Source organism: Phyllopteryx taeniolatus, chromosome 10 (genome assembly GCF_024500385.1).
Source record: "Phyllopteryx taeniolatus isolate TA_2022b chromosome 10, UOR_Ptae_1.2, whole genome shotgun sequence".
In the NCBI taxonomy this organism is placed as follows: Eukaryota; Metazoa; Chordata; class Actinopteri; order Syngnathiformes; family Syngnathidae; genus Phyllopteryx; species Phyllopteryx taeniolatus.
In genome coordinates, this window is record NC_084511.1 from 17,705,878 (window position 1) to 17,720,782 (window position 14,905).

General features: G+C 42.8%; 1 protein-coding gene across 3 annotated transcripts in view; it reads right to left on the reverse strand.

The window, feature by feature from the left end:
- The window catches only part of ebf1a (EBF transcription factor 1a), a 75,919-nt gene that overhangs the window by 26,351 nt on the left and 34,663 nt on the right, over positions 1-14,905 (reverse strand). For all 3 annotated transcript variants that reach the window (XM_061787880.1, XM_061787881.1, XM_061787882.1), the window contains exons 7-10: positions 13,904-13,985; positions 11,192-11,333; positions 8,814-8,944; positions 4,538-4,664 (exon numbers count right to left, since the gene is read on the reverse strand). In XM_061787880.1, the coding sequence (XP_061643864.1) occupies positions 4,538-4,664; positions 8,814-8,944; positions 11,192-11,333; positions 13,904-13,985 (482 nt within the window). The remainder of the gene's footprint in view (positions 1-4,537; positions 4,665-8,813; positions 8,945-11,191; positions 11,334-13,903; positions 13,986-14,905) is intronic.

Sequence of the window (14,905 nt, forward strand, 5' to 3'; positions counted from 1 at the left end):
ACACACACACACACAATGTCCTGAGCACTCTGGAGAAGGTTTTCGTCCAGGATATCCCTGTACTTGGTCACATTCATCTTTCCTTCGATTGCAACCAGTCGTCCTGTCCCTGCAGCTGAAAAACACACCCACAGCATGATGCTGCCACAGCCGTGCTTCACTGTTGGGACTGTATTGGACAGGTGATAACCAGTGCCTGGTTTTCTCCACACATACCGCTTAGAATTAAGGCCAAATGGCTGCAATATAACAAAGAGTGACAAATTTAAGGGGGTCTGAAAACTTTCCGTACCCACTGTATATACACAGTATTCATCCATCCATTTTTTTTATACCACATATCCTGTTCAGAGACACGGGCAGCTGCAGCCGATCCCAGCTGAGTACGCCCTGGACAGGTCACCAGTCAATCACATGGCATAATTATACAGTATATAATAATCTCAATTGTTATTATCATTGTAAGGCACAATTTTCAATTGGATTAACTCTCATATTTGCATGTGTACAACTGCGAGACGGCGGTTCTACGGAAGTAAATGCGGCCCCTCACAGAGGTCTTGTCATGACGCATTTGTGGGGATTTTAAGATTTTGTGCAAATGAAGCCAACATTTTCTTATATTTATCAGTTCTAAAGCATTTTCTTTTCTCCACCATTGCCATTTTGTGGTGTGTCTGTTTTGTCGAGCAATTGTGATGTTTGTCGAATTTTGATGACGTTTAATTCGGATGCGCGCCCCTTGAGCGTCCATACTTGGATACATATGCGATTTATATCCACATATGAAAAAGGGCTGGGTCGGATATGAAAAAAATCAGAGCTGTACTGTTCACATTGACATAAAAAAATCAGACACATCACATTGTGCAAAAAAAGCTGAGTTGACCTGCAATGTGAACATAGCCTTAGTGTAGCATGATGATTTTAAACGATGATTTAAAATACTGTATGTATCAAAAGCTTATAGATTTTGGCCATAGCTGGAGCTTTTTACCTCCACTCTCTGTATTTTGTCCTATAACCAGACAACTTTTCTGCTCCTAAAACTAATTTGGAGCACAGAAGCAAAGATGAACAGAAATGTCACTAGTCATCATGTCTGGTTTAAATTCAGTTCTTGACTTTTGTCTTTTCTCCTCGCTCAGCCTGCTCCTGGATAATGTCTCCTACACGCCTAATATCCAGCGAGCACTGAAAGACTACCCCGAATGTTTGTCCGTGCGTGTGTGCAGATGCCTTCTGCTGCATGTGGCGGTGGCCTTAATGTGAGCAAGCAGGGCCTTTTAATATCAGCACAGACCGGAGTGGAAGCACTAAGCAGACAACGCTGCATACTGAGGAGGGAGGTATTGCCTTTTGAACGACAAGGGCAATTCATCAATTTTCTCAATCTGTGGCCAGCACCTCTGTGCCACATACACAAAAACGTACACAAGGGCCCCTCTGACACACACTATTATTACTGCCTTATATTGCATAGAGAAAAGAAAAGAGAGCACTTCATTGATGAATGTCATAAAGACAGCCATGCGGTTAAATGTGATACACAGCAAAACACTTAAATGCATTTATACAGGGTCAACAGTAGGAGAGGGGGGAGTGGTGGTAGGTAGTGGTAGGCAATGACCTGATAATAAGAGCGAGAGAGAGAGAGAGAGAGAGTGAGAGAGAGAGAGTGAGAGAGAGATTAGGGGGGAATCTAAGCCCCAGAGGTGGGTAAGGCAGAGGGCAGAGAGACGAATAGAGTGTGGATAAGGGGATAAAAAGACAGAGGAAGAGCATAGAATGAAAAAAAAACATTCTTTTATTCTTATCAGTGGAGAGCTTAATTGCCTTTGATGAGTCTAATTGGAGCTTTCTGAAGTCTAATAGCAGAGGAGTCCTCAGAGACAGCGGAGAACACATTACAGTAATGGCTTCTCTCCCAATCTTTTCTCCACCAAAAGTCCCTCCTCGTCTCCTCCATCCTGGACTACTACTGTGCGGAATGCTTGTGTTTGTACTGGGAACCAGCCTATGGATGGTGCACTCTGTACATGTATATGTATATGTATGTGTATGTGTTTTTGCAAAGTAGCAGTAGCAGCAGTATAGGGTAGTGTTGACTTAATTAGGTCTGTGTGCTGCTCACTTTCCTCTCAGCAGAAGTTGATTAGCAATGCCAGCTGTCCCCAATGTAATTCAGGATGTGCATGTGCGCATGTGTGTGTGTGTGCATGCGTGTGTGTGTGTGCATGCTATATACGAGTGTACGTGTGTGTCTGCGAGCGGGGAACCGTGGTGGTGGTTGTGTGTGTGTATGTGTGTGTACACGCGCGCTGCCAGCTGCCACGTCGCGCTGCCAATCCTCCATGATTAGTACCCACTGGCAACTGGGCTCAAACTGGTGCCAAACAGACCCAGGAGGGCAACATGGCCCATGGTAATCCACCATCTCTCTCTGCCATCCTCCTGTTCTCATCTACCTCTCTCTACTCTCATCAGTTGCTTTGTTCCTCCAAATGGTTTGCCTATCATTCCCGTAGGAGGCACCGATGGGAGTAAAGCTGGGTAGGCCGATACAAGTTTCTGAGAGTTCAGACTGTGAAGAGGGCAAAGAGTAGAGTGGGATCTCTGCCTTGACACAGTTGACCGTATCACTATGAAGGTGCCAGTGCTTGGCGAGTAGCATCATAGCCTGCGTGTATGTGTGTGCATATGTGTGTGGGTGTGTGTTAAGCTTCCAGTGGATGACCTCTGCTAAATCTCACCTGTTGAGATTCTTCAATGCGCCTCTATAGAAGCCAAGAGGCAGAGGGGGGGATGAATTCATTCACAGGGGCAAGTTTTGAATAAGTGAATGTGACAAGGTGAAAGAGTGGAGGACTGGGAAAAGATGAGGTGTTTATGCATACGCTTCCCACATGTCTGGCACATTAAAACACCAGGCACATACACACACAAAAACCTACACACATTTATGGGCTTGGCAGAGTTGAGGTCTGTTGGACAGCTCTGGCATGGCAAAGTCTGGCTACCCATCTGCCCTCTGTCTTAGTAATGCAGTTAGTGTCAATGTGCATGTGTGTGCCTAGACTACCTTCACACATATATTCAAGCCCAGGAAGGCAATTCCCGCCTTTGCCACAAGTATGCAAACACGGACATGGATCCTGTCAATGTACAGTAATTAAAAGACATACAAACGCATGCCGGGGACGCAGCCAGCGCGCTCGCACAAATGTGATTTTGTCAAATGTTGGCACTTCCAGCAGGGGCTTACATGCTAAATCCATCAGTAGTTGAGATTACAGACAGATTTATGTGATTCGCATGCTCCCCGGAGACCTGTGTCCACGCGTCGGTTAATCACTGCTTCACATTCACTCTCTCTGCCACTCTTTTCACCGTGTGGCTATAAATCTACAGCGATACATTCTGATGTAACACTCCTGCTATTCACACCATCAGAAATCACACTCTCTGTATGGATCGCCCTCCTGCTGTATCCTGCCTTCGACAGGGTTAAATCTCAATAATCCCACTAATCAAAAGGTTAAACCTCCCCCTGACCTTCACTTGCTTCATAAAAGACAGCAAACGCATTCCTTTCTGATGTTTCAGTTTTACTACTGCATTACTCTTTCTTATGCTACTGCATTTATTTTTCGTAATTAATATAAAATAATGAATCACTGCTACACCTTTAGTGACATCACCTTCATGGAACAACTTCTTTGTTTTTTGTCAGAACTGTTATGAAGGAGCAAAGATGCCAGCAGATTGGTAGATCCTCCATTCATTTCATTTATAAACACAGGTGTCAAACTCAAGGCCCGGGGGGCCAGATCCGGCCCGCCACGTCATTTAATGTGGCCTGCGAAAGCAAATCATGTGCGTCAAATTCATGCTTCTTGCTAAACTACCAAAATTGCAAACTGTCTTAATCTTTAATAATGTTGAGAATTGCAAGCCTTCAGTGCCCCTTTTAAAAGAAATTGAATAATAGTTGAACAGTTTTCATTAGCTTCTGATTTCAAAACTAGTTATCCATCAATGTATTGTGTATTTGTAACAATATGAGGCAATTATACATTGACAGTAGGGCTGCAACTAACAATTATTTTATTACTTGATTAATCTGTCAATAATTAATCAATGACTCGGATGAAAAAAAACATTTTAATTTCCATCCATTTATTCAAAAACAGGACATTATTTCAAATTGACAGTGCAGAAAATGCCCAAACATAAATTGATTATGATTCAATTACTGGTTTGGTCTTTAACATACATCAGAAAATAGTCTCAAATTCTCACAATTTTAGGTTTAAAGGATTAATTGATTATCAAAATAGTTGTTGATTATTTTGATAATTGATTAGTTCTTGACTCATCGATTAATTGTTGTCCCTATAATTTACAGTATATGCTTTCACAGTGATAACGGTCCTCTGAGGGAAACCATACTTATGAAGTGGCCCGTGACAAAAATGACTTTGACACCCCTGTCTTAAAGTAACAGAATTTGTGAGCATTGGTGTGTAGGTAATACCTGTGTAGATGAAGCGTCCAGGTGTGCCTTTGCAGAACTGTTTGGATTTGTAGGACAGCGTGACCTCAACCACGCCAGGGATGTGTCTGGGTGGAGTTTGCACTCGGATGGCATGTGGGGTAATCAGCTACGAGGAGGCAGAATGGGCAGAAAGGTTATTAGGATTAATCGGACTAACAGGCAATACAATATTATCACCATATTTTCGATAACGGTAACGATAGTATCATGATGCAATGATCATATGACATCATCACTGTCAAATGAAAACCTTGTATCTCTGTTTTTTTCCCCTTTATCGGAAAAACAAAGAAAAGTCGCACATTTGGACAACAATATAATTGCAGAAAACTCATGAACACACGACAATATCTATGTGACTAATGACGGTGAAACCTATAAAAATAGTAATCTTGCACATTAATCATGAATAATAATAAAATAAATCATATTTCAATGTAAAAACATATGCCTGTTACAATATTATTTTATAGTCTGGTGTTTTTCTCAGAAGCAAGAAAAATGCATTGTCTTTCGAGTAAACTTTTATATATATATTAAAAAAAAGAATAATGACAACAATAACACAAATGACTGGTTCACCACTCACAGTATGTCTTGTTTTCAAAACTGTAAGCAGATTAACGCTTTAGCACACAAACATAGTGGACTGGGTAATTACAGCTGAAAAGTCTCCTGCTTATGTTCTCTTTCGCCTTTTAACAATACATAGCAAGAAAGATAACGTGTAAAACAACTGAGTGGCACTGTATTGACGGTATTTCCCAATATCGGTATTTTGATCAATCAAGCTTTAGACAACAATAACCTTCCTTTTGATTAAGGTTTTTCTTCATCATGGAATTATTAATATTATTACTTGTTGCCATTACTGGTAAATCAGTTTGCTGTAAAGGCCTGAGGTGAGCTGATAAAGCCTAAGGCGATGTCATGCTAAAGATGGTTATGGGTGCTGACATGAATCTTTACAGAGGGCTTCAAAGGTAGTTATGTGCAGGTGAATAAAAAACATAAAAAAAACTCCCTCTGCAAATATCTATTATGCCGCATAAATAAACGTATGATATGCTCATCCTTGCTGCCCCCTTGTCTCTGTGTCTGTCAGCCTTGGCTGTCTAGCTGCCGTTAGCTTACATTAAAGCGCCACGGTGTCTTTAAGAGGCTCACTTAGTGTGGCTGATGGGCCCACTCGCCGTGCGTGCATGCATGCGCGTGTGCTGAAGGCTCTTTGAAAGAGAAAAGCAGCAACGACAAAACACAGATGAGACCTCACTGAGTGCTCATTTTCCGCATCCTGTGTCGAACTAGCTCTCAAAGCGAGCGGCGCTCAAAAGCTATCAGTGCTCCTGCCAGCGTGCAATGCATGTGTACGTGCATGTGTGTTGTTCAAACCGTCTCTTTTATTGCTCACTTAACTAGGCTTTCATTCTGCCATTGTCTGACCCCCACTCAAGCTCCGGCGCGATAATATAGGAGCTTTTTATAGAATAATTCTTTTACTAAAGAGAAAGCTGTTTCACTGTACCGCTCACTGACCCTTCAATTTCTCACATAGACTGCATTTACATTTTTGTCATGTGGCAGATGCTCCTTGCAAAGTGTTTCATATGGTACGGCGTACACGCTCCTGAGATACAAATTTAACAAAAGACGAACTGAGAGGTGCAGATTTCTTGTACTTGAGAAATAATGTATAAGAGGTGACAATTAGGGAGAAAAAAGGTCAAGGAAGCTGGTAACACTGTCAAAATGTATTTGCATTTTAACTTAAACGATTTTGTTTGTTGTTCTAAATGTTTGTTTTGTTTGAAATCAGATCTTAATTATAAATAGTGGAGCTTTTCATGCAAATACCACCCTTTAACAGACAGTAGCCCCAATTTTTGTGCCATGAGCTCATTTGTTTTGTAGCAGTGACGCATGACCATGTGTATTGAGGAAACAGAAATAACTATCCATCCATCCATCCATTTTCTTTACCGCTGATCCTCACGAGGGTCGCGGGCTGTTGGAGCCTATCCCAGCTATCTTCGGGCGGGAGGCAGGGTACAGCCTGAACCGGTTGCCAGCCAATCGCAGGGCACATAGAAACAAACAATCATTCGCACTCACATTCACACTGAAGGGCAATTTAGAATCTTCAATCAACCACGCATGTTTTTGGGATGTGGGAGGAAACCGGAGTGCCCGGGGAAAACCCACGCAGGCACGGGGAGAACATGCAAACGCCACACAGGCGGGGCCGGGATTTGAACCCGGGTCCCCAGAACTGTGAGGCAGATGTGCTAACCACTCGCTCACTGTGCCAGCCAGAAATAACTAATAAATAATGTTAATAATAAATAACATTTTACAACATATCTCAACTTTTGTGTGTAGACTGACTGCACATTTTATTCATTTCAATAATTATTTTACGTAACGGAAGAACAGGCGGATCGTTATTTTAACTATATATTCGAGAGTGACAGTTATACATAGCTCTGTGTGGGCGCATCCCACTTAGCTGGAAAAACGAGATTTGTTTTGACACTTGTTGTTTAAGAACACCTGGCAGTAACTTTGTTATCCATTGCAGTAAGTCTAAAGCTGTTGAATATTATCTAGAAAAGTTTTGTTCACCCCACTGGGACATCAATATGGTGACATTATGGGCTTTGGTTGCTAAGGTGACATTGTCATGTTCAGTGCTACTACCTCATTTGTCAATCAGGGATAAAACAGTGGTTAGTATATCATCTTGCTGACAAAATAAATGTATTGGTAGACTGTTGTCTGAAATCCTCCAAACTTTTAAAAATCATTTGATGAAGAGAACATACTCTAACTTGTTTCTATCAAGTCAGGATGAATGGACCTCAAAGCAAAATAGGGTGTTTATAATGCACACACTGTATAAACACTTATACTGATAAACAGAGTGTTGTGCTAAAGTCTTAGATTTTTACTACCGTCTTAATAGCAGTCGTTATGACATTAAAACAGCAAATACTATACTTCCACAAATAGTGGCCAGAGGGCATTTATTCACTAAATTGCACAATATTACAGGTATTTAACAATCTATGTCAAATGGAACTAGAGTTTAAAATAAAACAAAAAGGACTTTTGTGGAGAAATACTGTGAAACGACAAGAACCAATAAATCACATTCCACAACATTGTGGAAAGTTTATGTCAGAGCCTACTGGAATGTTATTCACTGTAAAAGATCAACATAGTGTACAGTAAGTTCATCTTTAATATTGTGCAGGGCAGACTTTAATGCATCCAAGAGACTGTTTTCATGTTTTGATGCTGCTGTTTTTGTTAGTTATGGAGTTGGAAACTCCTAAATTTGCATCTGTGAATTGAAGCAATCACAATTACTAGGCTCCCCCCCCCCCCCCCCCCCCCCCCCCCCCCCAGTGGGGACAGGTTATTCGTATTTATTGATATGTTAATAGTTAGGGCAGCACAGTGAACTAGTGGTTAGCACGTCTGCCTCAGATTCATGAGTTTAGGGGTTTGAATATCAACTCAGGCTTTTCCTATGTGGAGTTTGCACGTTTTCCCCATCCCTGCATGGATTTTACTCCAGCTCCCCCTCCCCCCAAATAATAAAAAAAACATGCCTGTTTGGTTAATTAAAGATTGTCCATTGGTGTGAATGTGAGTGGTTATATGGGTCCTGCAACTGGTTGGCAACCAGTCCAGAGTGTACTCCTCACCCAAAGTCACTCACGACCATTCATTCATTCACACATTCATTTTCCGTACCGCTTATCCTCACTAGGGTCGCGGGCGTGCTTGAGCCTATCCCAGCTATCTTTGGGCGAAGGCGGGGTACCCCCTGAACTAGTCGCCAGCCAATCGCAGGGCACATGTAAACAAACAGCCATTCACACTCACATTCACACCTACGAGCAATTTAGAGTCTTCAATTAGCCTAGCACGCATGTTTTTGGGAATGCAGGAGTGGGAGGAAACCGTAGTACCCGGAGAAAACCCACACAGGCACGGGAAGAGCATCCAAACTCCACACAGGCGAGGCCGGATTTGAACCCGGGTCCTCAGAACTGTGAGGCAGATGTGCTAACCAGTCGTCCACCGTGCCACCACCCTCGACCATATTGAAGATAAATGCAATAGAAAATACTGTTGATGGATGGAGAGATTAATGACATTGAGGGAGCTTAGAAGAAATAATGTAAGTGTGGCAGTAGACGTGAGAAAAGTGCGGTATATTCTTTCAAGTGTGAAAAGGGTGACCAACCTCGCTCCAAACCAACATGGTGCCAAAAATGACCTGCAGGCCATCAAAGAAGTTGTCCCCGATGATGATGACTGTAGCGCCCCCTGTGGTCCAGCCTTCACTGGGGCTAATGGCTTTGATGCTGGGGGTTGCTGCGAAGATAAAGGGACAGAGAAGATGAGATGTTAAGTAACCTAATGACAAGCCCATAAAGGCCTTTGCTACTGGCACCACAGCAAAGACCTTTATGGTTATGACGCATGTAACAGTCCCCTCTTCACACACACACACACACACACACACACACACACACACACACTACCTGCTCTCCTCATCTATCCCAGGGGTTGAGAGCAAGCGAGGAATACTAATCAGAGTGATTATACGCACCACGTTATTAAACATCACCCCTGCCCTGTGTGTGAGGGCAGCAGTGGTGTGCTTGTTTTATGACACGTGGCAAAGCGTGAAGGCGTGTAAATGTCAGGTGTGCTGAGTGTCTGATCAAAGGCCACGCGACCGGGGAGCGAGGCCGGGCCAACAGTAGCGCTGCCCTCGGAATACACCACCCTCATTAAGCAAACACTTAGCACTTGCTCAGCTATCTCCTTCCTGCATGTGGTTGTCTCAGTAGCCTGGCCAGTGAGCGCACAGTTGCGTGGATTTATTCGGGTTGGAGTATTTGTGTGATGTGTTTTGGGAGCTCTTTAGGACTGAACAGACAAACAACACAGAATAACAACAACACACCACAATTTCAATAATGAGTGCTCCACTGTTCTTAATGACCTTATCTGCTGGTATTATGGCTTTAGAGATTGGGGAATGTGATTGAAGAAAAGAACAACATGAGGAAAATGTATGTTTATACAAGCTAAACCTCTTTCTTTTGCTTGTCAGACATGCTGTAATTCTGCAAAGCGGCATAATCCACTTTAGACTAGGCTGACTTTTCTCCCCCCGTAGCCGAGCCTTTGCTCTTCGCCTGAGTCCGGGTTCTGTTGATCGTCGCCACCAAGCCGGAATGATATTTAGCCTGCCGATATGCCTGCAGAGATCAACATTCACCAAGCGGCAATCTGTGGCTGTAATCACAGCCTGAGATGCCGCCTTTTCACAGCCGCTGATATTATCTGCGCTCCATGCATGTGCGGATGTGTGTGTGTGTGTGTTTGGATTAACCAGATGGTGGAACGTGAATCCATGTGATAGGATTATACTTTGGGGTGTTCCTCTGTGCCATCTGTTCAACTCTATGCACTGTTATCTATTATCGCCTGAAATGAGCCCCCCCCCAAAATGAAATGTGTTGCACATACACTCAACACTGCGCTGGGTGAAAAGTGAAAGGAAAAACAAAAAGAAAGCACAGTGTCTCCTTGCTTAGCGTTTCATCTTTTCATTGTACCGTCAAGCACTTTTGCTCCCTCCACATGTCGCGGCTGCTCCTCCTCTCCTGTCAGGCCCTCTCTCTTCTCTTCCTTCACTCCTTCATTTCACCTTCCATCCCCCATCATCAGGAGAATAGAAAATCACAGGGAGGAAATTCCCAAACAAATCTCTCTGACACAGGGAACATCTGTTAGCGTGGTGTGCCGTAACATTCTTTCTTCGTGAGAGCCAAGCCTTTGTGATGACTCCAGTATGTCTTGTATTTTTGAACTTTTGTAATCGGCTATGAGACCAGGACAAGTGGTCCTCTGCACCTCTGGAGAATAGTCATTAAAAATACTTAACCAGAGCATTCAAGCTAAATGCAATCTACCACAGGCCATCATGTAAATCCTTGCTTAGTGTTTTTTTTTTTGTCATTATCATCACCGAGGTTGACTTTCCTCAAAGAGAAAAAGAAATATGTTTCTCTTATTCAATCTCTAGGAAATAGAAATGAGAAAATAACTGGATTAGAGATTTGGGAATCAGTGCATGCTCCCTAAATCATGTGCACATGTCATTATGAAGTATTTAAGGTTTTGGTCTGACATTGCAAGTGAAATGTGCAACGGTGTGTTTAAAAACCTGAGGGATAGGGAGTGATGGAGGGCTGCGGGATAAAAGCGTGTCTCTGAGGAAATAAAGCCAGTGTTGGCTTTAAGCAGAACAGACCTCATAAGACACATACTGCTTATGCGAGACACTAGAAGGCCTAGAGGCAGAGACCTGAGGGGAGCAAGCCACCAGGGACATACAAGAGACTCACTAGCTACCACTTTCTCCTCTCAGTGTAATTTAGAAACACTACGAGGCAAAAAGTGAGAAACACAAGTAAGAAGAAAGATGGGAGGCAGAGGAGGAATTGAGCTCAGAGACAGACAGTAAGGAGGGGATGAGGAGTGTAGACAGGAAAGTAAGGGGAAGGGGAAGACAAAGAAGTCTGATTATGTTGCTGCTTTTAATACCGTGTTCCAGGTAGGACTGCGTGCCTTCCGAGGGGTCCAATCTTCGAGCTCTGCGCCCGTGTTTGGAGTTGTTGTGCACAAACATGTTGTCGGACACAGCAAGCACATGACCCTCCACACTCACTGTTGTTGACACAACCACCTGAGATGGAGAAAGACAGAGGGAATCTATGGAACGGGGAAAGCGACTCAAGGCAAATGCAACTAACTTGGTAGCATACAAAGCGTTGAAAGCTGAAAAATTCTATTTTGGATCACAACCACATTGTGCACCTCATAGAAACTCATTTCCTTCATATGCCTGAATTTTATCTTCAAGTTCATACGTTATTCACTTAGAAATTAAAGGGAATTAAAAAAAATTAATTCATATTATTAAATCATATTATTAAATTGACCGAATCCAGACTTTTATCCCAATCTGAAACAAAAATGCATTTTCTTGGCCTGTGCCCCAGCCCTCCAATACGTTTTATGGAGCTTGGTTGAGTCATTAAGTAATTTTTACAAATAATTCATACCACTAACAAAGAAGAAAATTACGATCAATGCTAGGGTTGTAACAATATTCACGATATCGTGATATTGCGAAATTAGAAGTGCCTCGATATTGTCGTTGTCTTGTCTCAGTGTAAAATAATGAGCCTTGTGTTTAAAATTCGCGCCAGCCTCTGTCCCAGCAAACGCATACCCACGGGCTAGGATTGGCTGCCAGTGGAACTCCGCTTCGTGCATCCCGCATCCTGACTCACGGTGGCCGCCACCAGGAAGCCACGCGAGTTGGCTCTCCTCGTGCCGCCACCGTCGTCGAAGAGACGATCCGGCGAAGCATATTGTAACAGTAGCATTCTTTAGCACTGGTGTGCTAGTAAGTGTTTGTCTCAAGTCGAAAGTCGTGGGTGAATGAACATCACACGGAGAGAGAATAAAGATTCCCACTCCCGTTACAACATATCCGTCCGCCAATCCATCCCATTGGTCCCAAAAATGAAATAAGATAATAGGTCCGCTCTGTACAAATACAACAACCAACATGCAAATCAATCGATGCAAAAAAAAATCATCTGACATACTTCCCTCTCTTCAAATGCAATGTCCACATTTCAAATGATAAGATGACACAGGCTGCTCAGAAAAATAAATCATCCTACAAGATCACTAAGTGGAGGAAAAGAAACTATATAGGAGTCCCATAATTACTTTATTCATTGTTACTTGGTTGTTTCTAAAGCTGCATTGCCTTTAATAGTGCTCCCGCATTTCTGACAACTTGAATTATTTGGACATAGCATGAGCGGCACGGTGTCCGACTGGTTAGAGCGTCAGCCTCACAGTTCTGAGGACCCGGGTTCAATCCCCGGTCCCGCCTGTGTGGAGTTTGCATGTTCTCCACGTGCCTGCGTGGGTTTTCTGCGGGCACTCCGGTTTCCTCCCACATCCCAAAAACATGCATGCATTGGAGACTCTAAATTGCCCGTAGGTGTGACTGTGAGTGCGAATGTTTGTTTGTTTGTATGTGCCCTGCTATTGGCTGGCAACCAGTTCAGGGTGTACCCCGCCTCCTGCCCGATGATAGCTGGGATAGGCTTCAGCACGCCCGCGACCCTAGTGAGGAGAAGCGGCTCAAAAAATGGATGGATGGATGGACATAGCATGATTACTGCTGCAGCAATAATAGCGTTTTGGAGGTATATAAATGTAGACATTAAATGAAAGGGAATACATAGAAGTGCACGGTAATATATGATTTGAAGGTGTCCTTTTCACAAAAATCTGTGGAAAAATGTACAGAAACTATTATAGCCTATCAAAATGGGCTCGGCCAGCAAGAAAAAGAGAGTTCCACTTGTACCGTGAACCTTCGTGCAATAACGCGAGTCTTACTGCAATACCGTGAGCTTTCTCACGATATTGCAATAGTTATCGTACCGTGAGATTAATACTGTGATAAAATCCAATCATGAGGTATAGATATCGTTACATCCCTAATCAATACTCTTCAAAGGCATATACAGCAGCTGCCTAAGTAGCCTTTTTCTTACAATTTATTAAGGGACTTTTCACCTCTAATGTATTTACCATTGAATGCTTGTATTGTCTTATTTGGTATTGCTTTTGTACCATTTTATACACTTACATAACATATTATTCAATGACACATTTTGGCAATTTACCGTAGAAGATAGAAGTTGTAAACAAGACTTCTGTTCTTGTTTTGTCTAATTGTTACCTATTTTCATAACCAACATAGGCAAGGTACAGCACATTTGGCACCCAGCAAAGTAGTGAATGTATTCAAACACTGTTGTGTGGATGCTGGGGTACGTGTTTTGAAATTTCTAATTGTAAAAAACATTGTCTGCACACTAAGAGGAGTGACTACGAACAGACACAGTCATGTCTAGAGGAATGGCCGAGAAATCAAAACAACGAGCTGAATGAGACTCTTTGGAGAGCTGATAGGAGTCAAGAGCATCATGATCACATTCATTTATCCTATTGATTCACAGATTATAGACTATACTATAGAGTATAGCTGATCTACAGAAGTCAACACATTTTGGTTGATTAAGTATTCAGAACATGTTGACTAGTACAGGATTATATGTATTATTTCTTCTTTGAGCACAGTAATGATTCATGTTTATTCCCATTATTTCTTTTGATTTGCAGCCAAGTCCAGTCTCTTTGTACATTTTGGTTGCATCCTACCTGAAAACGCCTCATGTCTCGAGGGTTGCCAGCATTCTTCAGACAGTTCTGGTTGCACTTCAGGAAGAACTTGAGGAAGAACCTACAGATACACATAGAGAATAAAAGAAGAAATTAGGTGTTGAGCTTGAATAAGAGCATCTGTCTGTCAGTGAAACTATTTTTTCTGTGCTGAAAACATAAAACAGGACGAAAACAAAATAAAGCAGCAGCAGTGGCAGACAGAGCTCACACACTGTATGCTGCAGTCTCATCCATCAGTTCTTTATGACAAAAGGCAGTTTTGGATGTAAAAACTGCTCCGCGATATTGAGTAAGATGCTACCTTGTATATCCATCTTGGCGCTGCTGTCACAGCTTGCCATAAACTCAAATGGGCAGATGCAGGCCCCCCTCCTCATCCCCCATAGCAGAGCCCAGTGACAGAGGTTGTACTGTAGCGACTATGCAGCTCACTGTTGCCATTCCTGCCGCTCTCAATCTCAGTGTGAGAGACCACATCAACAGCACCTGCCATACATTATTAATAGGCTGAGATGGCAAGTATGGCTACCCACATCAATACTTAATGAGGGAGGCGGGTGGGTCGGAGTAGTAAAGGGGGGAGTGTGTGTGTGTGTGTGGGGGGGGGGGGGCACCGGAGGCCTGAAAAGCAGAAAGAGGATGGCGAGCAATTTATTCCCTAACACACACACACCCCCACCTCCAACACTTTGCTTGAAGCCTGACAACTTCTTCCTTAACAGATACTACAGTAAATCTCTCCACGCTTCACGCTGCTGCATTGTCTGTCTACCTGACAAATAAATCACACTATCAAATGAACGACTAATATAAACAGCAGTGTGAACAAATAAACAGGAACCCTCAAAAAAGGGGATCTTTTTTTTATTTTTATTATTTTTATTTTTTTTTTTAGAAGAAAAGCTACATTTCCTGATCGTGCCCCTCCTCATCCTCTCTTTGAGGTAGCTCAAAGAAGTGCTGACAGCCGAAAGTGCT